Raw genomic sequence first — 15,001 nt, forward strand, 5'->3', positions numbered from 1 at the left:
ATGGGTATCTTTGTTTGCGCTGAGATTAAAAAAAAATAAAAAAAAAAAAAAAAAAAAAGAGCTTCTTCCAGCTTGCGTCTCCGTCTGACTCCTAAAACGTGCCCACGGTGTTTCTCGTGGTTTCATCATGAGAAAGTAGATGAGAGCTACACATGGTTGTCAATGACTGGCCAGCCTGTGGCCCATCTGTGCTTTTTAAACACAGCAAGCCTACTTCTGTTAGGTTTTATGGCTTTAATTTATGAATGTCACAGCTCATATATCACCAATGAGCGTGTGTATTTGCCCGTTGCTTTCCGTCCCTAAGTAGTATGAAGTCAGACTGCAGCCAAAGATCACACGAGCAGGTGTCTGGGTCTGCATCCCATCCTCATAATTTACCACGTTTAATCAGGCCCGGCCCACTCAGACCACACACACACACACACACTTCCACAGATAGGCTAGTCTCTGATGAGTCGAGGCGAGATGGTAGGGATCCCCCTGACCCCCAGGCTGTGCTTGCCCATACCAGCATGATGTCACATTTTAATGATGTCAATGCCGCTGACCTTTGCCTTGTACCAATCCCATGCACCGCTGAGTGTGTGGGCAGTTACATTGACTCTGTGTGTGTGTGTGTGTGTGTGCTGATGTCTGTAAGCTATATTCGCTGTCACTTAGCTTTGGCCTGTCAGATATCATCATGATTGTAATGAAAGAAAATAACATTATGGTCTCATTTGACAAATTGAGCAGCAGCCACCTGCTGATGACACATGAATCGGTAATGGCAACTGGGCGAATGGCTTGCATCATGACGCAATGCCTCGCAGTTAATGTGCAAATTGCTGTGTTTCCCAGAGGGCTGCGATGTATTTGTGGTGGGGGTGGGTTGCATATTTGGCCATGATGCCTTTGCAAAAATGAGTAAAACACACAAAAATCAAAAGAATATAAGTTTGTGGGCGGCACGGCGGTCATGTGGTTAGCGCGCAGACCTCACAGCTAGGAGACCAGGGTTCAATTCCACCCTCGGCCATCTCTGTGTGGAGTTTGCATGTTCTCCACGTGCATGCGTGGGTTTTCTCCAGGTACTCCGGTTTCCTCCCACATTCCAAAAACATACTAGGTTGATTGGCGACTCCAAATTATCCATAGGTCTGGATGAGAGTGTGAATGGTTGTTTGTCTATATGGGCCCTGTGATTGGTGTACCCCGCCTCTCGCCCAAAGACAGCTGGGATAGGCTCCAGCACCCCCGTGAGAACCTCGGTCATACGGGAGGGGTGTCAGAGTAGAATTACTGCTCCTTCACATCGTGAGGCATCTAGTCCGGATGCCTCCTGGACCTTTCTCGGTTGAGGTCTTTCAGACATGTTCTGGTAAAGGTTCCGAGGTCACTTTGGAGGAATTATGTCTCACAGCTGGCTTGGGAACGCCTCGGTGTCCTCCTGGTGGAAATGGAAAAGGTTCCCCACTGACCAGAACCCGAATAAGTGGAAGAAAATTGATGGCAACCAAGTGGTATTACAAATTGAATGTATGGGAAATACATTCTGCTCCTAAAACACAAACCAATGTTCAATTTAGTAAGTTGCTTCCTTGCTGTGAGGCCACCCAACCTAAATGTCTGCTTTGGTATTGATTTTGCTCCTTTATGGAACAATGACCTAAAGATCTCTTGCTTGGACACGTAATCCTTTCCTCCATGTCTTCCCTGCCCCCAGTTTTCTCTCATTTGGCGACGACAAGACGGCTTGTGATGTATTTGAATACTGATGCAGAGAGCTCACAATCTTTATTGCCGCCGCTTATGAGAGAGGAGGTGGGGCTCGCCTGTGTGCCAAGGCAAACGGCCTGGGGCTACACTTTAGGACCCCGGCATGAAAAGACTTAGCCCACTATACCCCCAGGTCCCATCCATTATTCACCTCGAAACGTTGAAAACACCCTCGCCTCGCCACGTAATGCCAGTCATATAATGTGTATGTGTGTATCGGGGGTGGGGGTGGGGGGGCTTAATGGCAAGCTGTGAAGTTGGGGCGAGTCGTATAGTCCTTATTCAGCAGCTGCTTTCTTGCCCTGATTAGCTTCTTATTAAGTCTGCAGCTCCATGAAAATTTAATGAGAATTTATTAAAGTGTACCCGTGGTGCTGCAGCTACATGATTACGGATATATCTTTTTTTTTTTTTTCCTCAGCCATGCCTGCGGTTTCCAGGTCAGATCGTGGAGCCGCTGTGATGGTTACTCCATGTGGGAGTCACTCAGTGTGCCGCTCGCCTGAAGGCTGAGCAATGTTTGACCTCTCTGAACCTAATAACGGGGTGCATTAGTGCTTTTTGTGTTCGTATCCTTTATAGTCTACTGATAATGTCCATGTAAAAACATATGTGACTCTCGCTTCATTCAGACTTGAAAAGAGGATGAAAGAGATTTCACCAAGACACATCGACAGAAAGGCGAGAGACAGCTTTTGTTTTTTCCTGCTGGATTAAAATTCAGTATGCTCCCGTTCTCCCGTTCCCCCCCCCCCAAATCCCCTCCCATACTTAATTTCTGTGAGATATCAACAACAAAGGTTTGGTGCCTGCATAAATTGAGTGACTTCATTCTGACGTCTGTCTCGTGTTGTGTCTGCAGTCAGATGTGTGCCACTTGCAATGTGTTAATGAAGTGGGAGAAATGAGGCAATGACACCTATTTCACCCATCTCACCCTTGAGCGTGGCTCTCCCACGCACACACACACACACACACACACACATTCAGCCATAATGCACGCTCTACGTCTCACGGGGCTGATCCACAAGAAACCAGGTTAATTAGCTTGTTCACATCAGATCTTACAAGGAGTCATGGTCCTCACATGAAGAGAGCTGCATTGTGCTCTTTGGCTTTGTGTGGCGCTCATAAAGCTTAATAAAACACTTAATTGCATTGCTGCCAAACCGGTCTGTTAAAGCAGCAGAGCTTGTTCAAAGTTTCAATTCATCTCCATTGTAGTTGCTCTGAATGGAGCCTATGATCAGCTGTTTAGTCCCAATACAAAAGTGACGAATTAGCACTTGCTACTTAATATATTGCATTTGTGAACCTTGAATTTGTGCAGATTAATACGTCATTGAATGTTCTCAACTTCTGTTTCCATGCCAGTGTTGTATTGTCTGTTTGTTGATCATCTTACATTATCATTCATTACTAGCGGGTACACATACATTTTATACTTTAAGTGTGTGATGCATATTCAGCGCTTAAATCTGGGTTGTGTTGTACATGAACAATGGCAATTGAAGAGAGAAGGGGAGGGGGTTCTGTCGCAATCCTTTGCTTGAACTACTGCCACTACTAAATTGAACATTTGTGAGGTTTGCTGAGTGATACTGAGGGCCGCTAACTGCCAATATATATGAATATTAGCACAAATATAACCTCATTGCCTATCAATTTGACTATTACCTGACAAATTGATGGATAACCTGCTAAATGAGAAGTGAAGTGAGATTGTCAATCTGACAAGTATTTATTTTTTATAACAAAAATGTTTGGAATATCTTGTTGCATTTTGTCAAAGTTATGTTTTAAATATACATAGTGTAAGTATTTTAAGGCCATTGACACTCATCATAAAATGATTATTCTATTCTCATTTTTTGTTAACATTCTTAAAACCTGTGTATTGGTATTGTAAATGAATATTAATATTTTTTAAGCCCTTATGTTGTTGCAAGTTGGACTAAGTTGGATGGCTTTTGAAACTGAGGACAAGGAATAAGCATGCTACTGTGTGAGTGTGTGTGAGTGTGTGTGTGTGTGTGTGTGTGTGAAAATTCCGATCCTAATCATGCCTGTCAACTCTTTAGTTTTCCTTGGGAAACCGTAGTTTGCCTTTTTCTCTTTCTAATATTGTTTTGTTTAACATAATTTTCCTGTATTTTCGAAGTATTCATATTCAAGTCAGGTCATTTTATTTCTATTGCACCAATCCACAACAGAAGTTATCTGAGGGCAATGTACACATTGAGCAGGTCTCGAACCCTGCTCCTTGTACATTGAAGAGAGAAACAATTGAGCAAGCATGTTGGCGAGGCAAGGAAAAACTCTCTGGGGAAAAAGAAACCGCCAACAGAGCTCAGTGTGGGTTGTTGGGGTTAAGGTGGAAAGATGGAGTAGCTGGAGGGGTTGGGGGAGGGATGTGACCATACTTGTATCAGTGACAGAACTATGATGATGATAGCAATGATAACGATGATGGGCTTGAATTCCTGTGCTCAACTTATTCAGCACGTATTGCTGGTTGTGGTCTGGAAAGGAAAGAGAGTGTGACGTTAAACACCCCATGAGTCTGATCCATTGACGTAGGCAGCTCAACACAAGTGCTTTAATCCTACCTTCGCCATGCCTATAACAAAGCATTTACCCCCAATCCATGTTCCTCACCGGATTTGCTTACACAAGTCACTTTCCATGCGGCCGCACCATTTTGGGTCCGTGTGTCTTATTCAACACTCCTGGGTGAGGCTGGATCAAATCACAGTGTATGTTCCACCCTTGACAGGATTAAGTGTTGTCTAGAGGTGAGCCAGGGAGCTTCTATTTTAGCCTGCGTCTGTACCGATGAGATGATCTGTACGATCTTTTATTGACCTACTTAGTGCAACAAGCCTCCACGCGGATTGGATCACACTCCCTCCATATCACTAACAACTCTCTTAGTGCGTTGTCCCCTTCTGTTATTATGCACGACGAATGTTGCACACACTGGTGTCTATAAATATATTCAGTAGCATCGCACCCCCTTTGTTTTCCTGGCTGCCTATTTAATTCCAGGATCAATGTATATCTATATTTCCATCTAGTTAGTCGGACTCAGTATTGAATGTTGGAGGCTGGCTTTGAATGGACATAGGTGGAGATTTATAGTAGTTGTATATATCACAGCAGCAATCCAACAGTCAGTGTTATTGCTGCTGATGGATGGGTCTTATAGCAAGCGTTGCAGGAAGCAGTGACCTGTCTGTGTCAGACCTGACTGGACACACAATTTATAGTCTTCATCTGGTTCGGGTCTGCTGATGAAGTCACATGTGTGTGTGTGTGTGTTTGTGTATATGTTTAGGTGGAATTAAGAGAAGTGTTATGATATATTCATAAAAACAAGCTGATGGAACTACATTAATTTATTTGTGGCAGCCCGCTACTAAATACATTTGAAGAAAAATATGAAACATTTGAGACGCCACAAATGGATTTGGCGCTACCTCTTCTGCAAGCCGAAATTCTCATTTGCATCATGCAAATGCAAGTGGAACGGAGTTCCAGTCATGCAGGGCACATCCACAAGCCCGGGTAACGTGCACCCACAGTTCCATGGAAGCCGAGTTGTAGAAATGTAATAAATATGAAAGAAAAAATGGTGAAATAAAGTAAAAAGTCATAATGTAATAAGACAAAAGTGGACATGTTACACTAATAAGCAATTAAATTTTGTCTTTAAATATCTCTATAATCTTTTATTTAATGCATCATTGCTAATTATGCAAATTTGATGATTAGACATACTACCCACAAGCCACCACCACAAATGGATTAAAGTCCTGTGATACCATACTGACATGATGCAAGAGTCCTCAAAAATGTCTTCTAATATCAAGAATATGAATAACTTTTAATATGTATGAAGGGTAGAAAATGGTAAATAATTCCCATTAATATCTCTGACACGTCTTACTCCTTTCTTGTCATATTTCCAGCCAGAAAATACAGATAAAAATACACTCTATCTCTGTAGTTTGGCCACATAATGAATAATTGCTATCTGACGTGTAAGTATCAAACACAAGTTCCATCAGTAGCCGAGATAGATTGTCTGCCTTGAATATATTTGCATGTTTAAACTCATTTCGATGCTTCATCTTGACTTTCGGCATCAATGACTTCAGTTCTGTGTGCTCATTCTGTGAAATGATTGAAGGACGTATTGGTGTGTAAACTGGTTAAATAGGCTCCATCAATTACTGTTTCTCCTCAGTGACTTAATGGGTTAATGATGAAGGAAGGAGTAGTGTAAGATTGTGTGTGCGGTGGGGGGGGGGGGGGGGGGGGTAAAAGACAAATAAATGGGGGTGAAAAGAAAACCTTGATGCAAGAATGGTCTGTGCTGAGCCGATTCACACCAATGCTTTTGGCTTGATGCTTCCATGTCAGTGTGAGTGCGAGGTGGAGGCTCTCAGACACACAAAGAAAGACATGCATTTGTAAGGGTGGGTGCCATTTGTGCAGTACATTAGCGGGGTGCCGCCTGGCTATAATTAGGCCAGTGGGTGTTTTTTTTTTTTTTTTTTTGAGTGAAATGATTGTAACAGTACATGGCCAAGGAAAACCCTCTGCTGTGAATATGCTTTCTACTTAACAATGCAAGCATGCAATGCAACAAGCCCATATGTGAAATGAGTATTATTATGGTCACTCGCCGATGCCTCTGCTCTGCACTGGGAGTCTTTTGAGTAAAAATGCAATATAATGAAAATATTACTCTCTCTCTTGCTCTCTCTCTGTGCCTGTCTGTTGAATTACAGCTACCATCAGCAGCAAACTTGCTACAAACGCATACACACACGTACACACACACACCCCTCTGACTGCTGCTTGAGATGGAAATGGTCTCCATAGCAACATCCCCCTCTCCTGTTCAGAAGAAGGTCCACAGAGGGCGTGGGGGGATACTAAACAACTATAGCTCTTCTCTCGCTCTCTCTCTCTCTCTGACTAAAATAATTGTCAGTTTTAAACCGAGAGAAAGCCTCTGCTGTGACACACATGACTGTATACTAGCTCAGGGCTGTTTATTCACAACCAACATGGAGTCTGTCCATATCAGTATGTATTGGAAGAGCAGACAGAAGACGAAGGTGTGTGGTATTTACTTGTGGTGCGACTACAGGTATGTACAGTGAAGTCAAATGAAGTGGCAAATATGATTTGTTCATAACAGACTGGCATATACTGACATGTTTACACTTGTTTATAATTCTGGTATGTGTGGTAACGCGCCTCAAAACTTATTGTATGCCGCCACCTACAAGAAGAAAACGCACCATGATGATGATGGATATTCAGCCCTGTAGTTACAATGGTAGTTTCTCCTCACTGTGCTTGGACGGCTGTGTTATTGTGAGGGGAGCTTACATTGGAAGTGCTGCTGGATGCAATTTTGCACTAAAGACTCACAAAATCAATAAATTACTATTGTGTTGAAGAGATTTAGTTTGAAAAAAAAAATACTGTATATTCTAAATCACACCACAATCGATCTTTGTCATGTCAAATGATTAGAGAAGTATTTTGCACGCACATTTTTTCCAATTGTATCTTTTATCGGAGGGACCTGACTCAGAGTTTGTTACAAAAGCCAAATAATATTGTTGGCAATGCTGTGTAATAAAACAGTAAATTCAGCAATACTCTGGTTGCATTAATTAATGCTTATTTTCTTAACTTGAGTCGTCTGAATGATGCATGAACAAACTGACTAATTTGTGTCACATTTTCGTATGAATTTGGCAAATGACCGTAGTATGGATATATGAGAACCACAAGCATATTTTCGTTGTAAACTGAACCACAACGCGATCAGGGATTTGCAGCCAAGATGTAGAGACAAATGATACAATTAGTGTGACTGCAACGTCCTTTAAAAAAAGCACAGGAGTGTAATTATATGACATGAGTTGGCTCACATCGCTGAATAACAGCCAATGATTCACTCAGTTTGTCTTCACCCAAATTTGGTTTCTGCGACAGGGCGCCCTCTGCGCTTCATTGCTGCTGTATTCTTTGAAATCACTCTACTCCCGAATATGCCTCCCTTGTTTTTACAAGCTGATACGCACAGTACACATCCACGCTGACATTTCTCTCCCTCTCTCTGTGCTGCAGCTGACATTATCTCAACGGTGGAGTTTAACTCATCAGGGGAGCTGTTGGCCACTGGGGATAAAGGAGGCAGAGTGGTTGTCTTCCAGAGGGAGCAGGAGGTAGGAAATGCCAACAAAGGAACACTAATCACGATGATACCTTGATACTTTTTGACAGCTTTAAAAATATCACAGACACGGAAGGTGAGTGTGGGGAAATAAAACAAGTACTGTGTAGCCGAAAACTCTAAAAGTACTTTTAGTTAGTTTTTGCAAGAACAGAAAACTAAAACACAACAAAAAATAGCCAAAATATGTCCATCATGTAACATATTTCATATCAGAGAAAACTTACTTCTCTGTCAATTTCATCTACAATCACAAGCCGCTTTATTAGGTACATCTGTACAAGCTGAGGAGACAAAATAACCGTTTCTGGTCTTCACAAAGTTGCAAAAGGTCAAACGTGAACAAACTGACACACAACCAAACGCATTTTCCCACAAAATAACAAATATAAATCCAATTAATATGCTCCAGAAGCACAGAAATATGAACACAAAGCACATTTTATAGAGAATAATTCTAGTTTTACATGTAGAAAACAATGCAAATTTAATGAATAAATGAACATTTAACATCACTTTTACTTTTATTGAAGACTAAAGGCTAGGTGTGTAAAGTGTAAACGTGCATATTTACATATGATGTGTTGCTGATTGCAGTATTAACTTATTTTAGTCACGCAAACCCTGATAAATTGTGTCAGTTGCAGGACTTATACTTCCTTTTTTTTATAATTTGCAGAGTAAAAGCCAGCCCCAGCGTCGAGGGGAATACAATGTTTACAGTACATTCCAGAGCCACGAACCAGAGTTTGACTACCTGAAGAGTTTGGAGATAGAGGAGAAGATCAACAAGATCAAATGGCTTCCCCAGCAGAATGCAGCTTACTTCCTGCTCTCCACCAATGGTCAGTCATTGACACAAAAAAAAAAAAAAAAATGTCTGTTGTCTGCTGGTGTTGCCGTGTTTGTGTTCCACTCTGCTGCACAAGTGCCACCGACAGACGCTTTTATGCATGGTTACCACAGCACATACACACATCCAATCATATCATCTCCGAACTCGCACTCAAACATCAGCAGAGGAGACGTCTTGCAGATTGCGACCGTCATGCATGGCTGCTACAGAAGTGCTAGCGGAGGTTGGAGCAGATGGTGCGGGGTCCTGTGGAGCTGGCCTCGCCGCTCTGACACCAATATACGCAGCGGATATTAAAAGGAAAAAAAAAAAATAGCAGCGACCTGACTGCTGCCACCAGCCTCCTCGCTAGACTGAGAAGATGAGATATAACTGCTGTTTGTAATGCAGAAGAAGAAAACACCTCGATGGCATTTTCAAGGCGGGAATTGTAGTCAACTTGTAGATTGATATCAGCGACTTCACAATCTACACAGGCGGCGCCATTCATCAGCCGCGCTGGCTCCTGCCATGCTACATGCCAGATTGGATGCCCAACCCCCCATCACATCCATCTTGTATCCAAGATTGACTGTACGGCGAGGCTGTCTAACTGAATTTTCATCCTTTCTCAGACAAGACGGTGAAACTGTGGAAAATCAGTGAACGAGACAAACGTCCAGAGGGCTACAACCTGAAGGATGAAGATGGACGCATTAGAGACCCTTCGACCATCACTTCACTACGAGTAAGGGGTCGCACATGAAGATCAGACTTATCATCAACTTTGCTACATACAATTTCAATATAAAGTACTTCATAAATATACAGAAATAGTCATTTCTAAACAGTGTTGTATGAAAGGGACAATAGTCTTCTGGTCTGGTCTGGCTTTGGACGGTGGTTTTTTTTGTAAATGCGCCATTTCTATTTTGCACAAACATCATTACGCACATTGATTTTAATGATGCACACCTTACAAGACATATTTTAACATGCTGTATCAATTCCATTATCACCCCAGCAGTCAGACTGGCAGCAATCCGCTGATCTGCCGTGCTTCATGTAATATAAACAACGAGTGCTCGATATGTGCATGGAGGTGAAGGCCACGGAGGCCGCCATCATTCCCTTGCCTCCGCCTCATGTTTTCACCATGAGACAGTGTGTCATAGCAGATTAGTGCTGTGTTCAGCGTGTCTGTAGCTCTTTGTCTGGCGAGCCAGGGGATCATAGCGACCTGGAGGACAGGCCGGGAGTGTGGCAATCCTGTTTAGAAGGTGTGAAATCTGCAAGGGGGCAGGGTGGGGTGGTTGATGGAGGGTTGTTAAAATTTAATTCTGGATTTTTTTGGCATGTTCTCAAAAAAGAATTAGTATTTTTTTTACTGATGTGCTGTGTTTTGCATGGTTGAGCATCAATGTAAAACATTATGCTGTAAGCAAGAAGGTCAGAGAAAAGGGGCATAGGGCAGCTTAGCAGGGGGACCGTCGATGTCGCGGGGGCTATGGGTTAATGCCCTATATGTCTCTTTGGGCAGTCAGTGAAAGACATGGAAATGAAGCGACACCCGTGGCGATACAGCAGCCTGCTGTGCTGCCGTGCCTCTCTGTCAGTGCCAGCAATCGTACGAGAAAAAGAGGGAAGAAGCAGTCAATTTGTTCTTCTCTTTGCTCCCCTCCCCTGCGTCTTTGTCTGGGTTTTATCTGGCCATCGGGGGGGCTGCATGTAGACTGGGGATGGGGCATCTTTGAAGCTGGAGCTGCAACTGTTTGTATGGTGTGGGAGTCTCTGCGAGTTGAGTTATCGTTCCTCAGCAGGACTTGGTGACACCCTCAGGGTATCTTTCTCTCTTCTTACATTTTTTTTTACTTCCTTTTACACATACACAAAACGGATGAGGCTTCTCTGCGTATGTGTGTGGAGAGCATCGATATTTCATTTGGTCAGCTCATCAAACAGCCCACGGGTGTGTGCCTCATTAAGATGTATGGAGTAAATGTCATATGAATCCCTGGAATCAGACGTTTGTAGTGCATGCACACGAGACATGTGCGGTCTGCACATCAGAAAATAAACTGATAAACAGACCTTCAGCTTCAAATAACATTTAAATATCATATCAGTACTAGCGGGCACATGTGGGCCTTATCAGTGCGTACTTTCTTCTTCCGATTTTACCTCCAGGTGCCGGTGCTGCAACCAATGGATCTGATGGTTGAAGCCACAGCCAGGCGAGTGTTCAGCAACGCCCACACCTACCACATCAACTCCATCTCCGTGAACTCCGACCTACAGACCTTCATCTCCACCGATGACCTCAGGGTGAACCTGTGGAATCTGGAGATCACTGACCGCAGCTTCAGTATCCTCTTTGCTTATTACGTTTAGAATCGAGACTCTGCACAAACATTTGCGTCAAATACCAACACTACCAGTTCTTCTTAATTGCCGTCTCTCAGACATTGTGGACATAAAACCATCCAATATGGAGGAGCTGACAGAAGTCATCACCTCGGCGGAGTTCCATCCGCAGCAGTGTCACACCTTCGCATACAGCAGCAGCAAGGGCTCGATAAGACTGTGCGACATGAGACAGGCGGCGCTCTGCGACAAGCACTGCAAATGTGAGTACCAGCAGGGACCATCCTGGCTAAACCGTGTTGACGTGTCTATTTAATAGAATACATTTCCATCAGGCACTCAATTAAAACTATCAAGGACAAAATACCAAAAACAGGAACAGGAAAGCATGCGAACACATGGAACGCAGTTTTAGGCCATTATACTTTACAATTACTATTTTAAAAAGGTTTGAAAAGAATAAATATTGTATTGGTTTTAATTTAATGCCCAAACAAAGCATCCAAACTTTGTGAAGGATGGATAGTGAGTGGTTTTGAGTTAGGACACCATAGACAGATTCCAGGTTAGATTCTACAGTATTTCCTTGCAGATAGCCAGAGTTAACGGAGAAAAAAACAACAACAATTTCAAGCACAACCGTCCTTCCGTCCTTTCAGTCTGCTATTTTAAATCAAACAGTATGACAGTCATCTTCCACCTTGCCAATATGATGTCAGCTGGTCCTTTTGTGGCAGGACTGAAATGCAGTGGAAACAGTGTTTTGGAATTAAGTTCATTTTCATGACTAAGAGCAATTGTCTTTGCCATTCATTGTACCACTCCTCATAACCTTCTGGAGTTTATGACAATTTATATTTGTGGCGTTCTCAAAATATTTGGCGATGACTGTACTCGCCACTGAAGGGTACAATACAGTTAAGTGAGCAAATATAATGCTGTAACCACCCACTCATTAATGTTACATTTGTAATGGAGTGTCTGTGTGAGTCTTCTGTCGCTTCCCCTCCTCCCTTCACTCATCATTGTGTTCACTAATAAAAGGTAAAAGTGACATTAAATGTTTTAAGTATTTATCCATTTCAGTAATCATTAATTTCGCTTTGTTTTGTGTCATCATTAATGTGTTTTGTGTTCTTTTTCAACAGTCTTACAACCAAAAGGTTCCACTGCAATGTATTTTTTACCCCTGTGATATCGAGGGAAATTACAACTACTGTTTCCTTTGAACGCTAAATCACTAAACACTTCAGACACCACTTTAATCACAATCACAAAACTATCCAAAAATCATCACACAGCAACTTAATACTCAAAACGCACCCTGAGCTCATGAGCTCACCACCATGGCAACCATTGGCCAATGAAGAAGTTAAAACCATTGTTTTTTTTTATTTTAAACTTGAATTGTTATACCTTTAGCATGTTAAGTTGCTGTGTGGTGATTTTAGCCTTCTTTATAAGATGACAGCGCGAGTCAAAATGTTATATTGACTAATGACAATATTACAATATCTGTGGAAACACATGAGTATTGTTATTTTTTTCTAAAATGATAACTTCATAATAGTAACACACATAACAAAGGAAAATAGGCGGCACCTTTGTGTGGCTGGGACTTGCAGCTCAACATGCCGTGACTGATAACCCATCAATAAATCCCATCGGGTGTCTCTTAAACAAAGAATGGCCTAACATCGCAGGCAAACACTTCAGTTGAATGAATAATGAACACATTGACATTTTAAACAGGCAAATCCATCGCCATTAGCCCTTCATGGACACACCTTGTTGTCCAAGGATGTTCGTTGTTTCCTTGCGATGTATTGACAAGTTCAACGGAGCGTGTGCTAACTAACACGGCTTCTCGGGATGCATGGTGCATTTGGGTTAATTGAGGAAATGTGGCAATTGTTTAGGATTAGGGCGTGAATGTGAAGCACCAACACACACACACAAAAACTGCAGGTGGCTGTTCTTGTTAGCCTCGAGACAGACCTTAAATAAATAAATATGTATTTCCACACAATAGCTTTAAGACATATTAATCATAGTGCACCCCCCCACATATACGTATATACACATCTATAAATCAGCGAGCTAAAATTAATCAGCATTAGCAATGAGACGAATGAAGGATGATAGAAGGATGAACAGAGAGAGCCAAAGATACTGAGCCCCAGGACAGAAAGAAAAAGGACCTGCCAACTCCCCGGGTAGCCTATTATGTGCCCCTAGTGGGGGGGCGAGGGCAGGAGGGAGGACGAGGATGCACACACATGCATATAAACATGCATCACTGACACATGCGTAAATCCAGAGGGGCTCAAATGGGCCCAACTTAGACATTGATTTGTTTTTTTTCTTATTTTTATCCCCTTCCTATAACCTCCCATCACCCCTCATTTTCCATCTTTCACTCCGCATCCCTCATTAGACTTCCCACTGGCACATCTCGATGGAGGATGGTGGAAAAGTGGTGAGGAATGGTGGGAGGGCAAAAGAGGAGGAGGAAGAACAATAAGTTGACAGCTCACAATGGAATGTCTGGCTCTCATCGCCTGCGTGCGGATGAGCAGCTGCCAGAATCGATATGTATCATAACCAATATTTAGCCATCACGCTGACCCGTGGCTGTCTCCCTCAGCGCACACACACAAATAACGCTGGGAGGGGATTCAGCTGCCGCAGCAAAATAACAACACTTGCATTGTTGTGTTGTTATTGTTAGCAGATGCAGTAAAATCTCCCCGGTTTTGTTTCAACGTGATTTCATTTCTCGTATTGTAGACTTTGAAGAGCCGGAGGATCCTGCTACACGCTCCTTTTTTTCCGAAATCATCTCATCCATTTCTGATGCGAAGTTCAGCCACAACGGCCGCTACTTGATGACAAGGGACTACCTCACTGTTAAGGTGTGGGACCTGCAGATGGAGAACAAACCCTTTGAGACCTACCAGGTATGCCGTTCCGTCACGCCATGCTGCTACGATGCATGGGCAAGAGATGCTTGTACCGATCTAGACATTGATATCAAAATAATGCCGCGTCACAACTTCTGGTCAGGTCAGAAATAAAAATAAACTGGGCTCATGAATGAACGGAGCAGAAAGGAAGGAAGAAGATGTCTTAGTCAACCACACAACCAATGCTTTCATTACAAATTGCATGTTTACTATACAATCACCCACATTCCAAAAACATGCTAGGTTAATTGCCAACTCCAAATTATCCATAGGTATGAATGTGAGTGTGAATGGTTGTTTGTCTATATGTGCCCTGTGATTGGCTGGCGACCAGTCCAGGGTGTACCCCGCCTCTTGCTCAAAGACAGCTGGGTTTGAGCGGTAGAAAATGAATGAATGTTTACAATACAAAGATAATTCCAGACTGCGGACATAAAACGTTGACAAACTTGTTGCTCTGTGTGAACAATGTCGCCATCATTAAAAAAACCTGCCGATAATATTAGTGGGACGATATTGGCTATAAAAATGGTACCGCCGGAGCAACACCAGCACAGCATTCTGGTAAAGTAATCCCACAAAATTAAAAAATTAAAAATCAGGTTGCACCACATGGGTAGAAAGACCCTTATTTTCCAGTGTCCTATTTTCAAATGCAACACTACCAGGTATGGTAAATGTTGTTAAATTGTAAATAATGCTAATAATGCTAAGATGCAGTCCCAACGTATTGATTTTGGACTAATCACTCAACATAATCCTGTCACGCTCTAACCTCGCCATCTTTAACAATCAGGCCGAGAGTGCTTATTG

The 15,001-nt window shown here is 42.6% G+C and overlaps 1 protein-coding gene across 2 annotated transcripts in view; it reads left to right on the plus strand.

The window, feature by feature from the left end:
* ppp2r2ba (protein phosphatase 2, regulatory subunit B, beta a) overlaps nt 1-15,001 on the plus strand; it is a 34,219-nt gene that overhangs the window by 16,877 nt on the left and 2,341 nt on the right. For both annotated transcript variants that reach the window (XM_058063931.2, XM_058063932.2), the window contains exons 2-7: nt 7,918-8,015; nt 8,703-8,868; nt 9,494-9,606; nt 11,046-11,223; nt 11,321-11,485; nt 14,013-14,182. In XM_058063931.2, coding sequence (XP_057919914.1) covers nt 7,918-8,015; nt 8,703-8,868; nt 9,494-9,606; nt 11,046-11,223; nt 11,321-11,485; nt 14,013-14,182 — 890 coding nt within the window. The remainder of the gene's footprint in view (nt 1-7,917; nt 8,016-8,702; nt 8,869-9,493; nt 9,607-11,045; nt 11,224-11,320; nt 11,486-14,012; nt 14,183-15,001) is intronic.

The sequence above is a fragment of the Doryrhamphus excisus genome, linkage group LG22 (assembly GCF_037039965.1).
Source record: "Doryrhamphus excisus strain RoL-2023G ecotype Guam linkage group LG22, RoL_Dexc_Guam_v1.1, whole genome shotgun sequence".
Taxonomy (NCBI): domain Eukaryota; kingdom Metazoa; phylum Chordata; class Actinopteri; order Syngnathiformes; family Syngnathidae; genus Doryrhamphus; species Doryrhamphus excisus.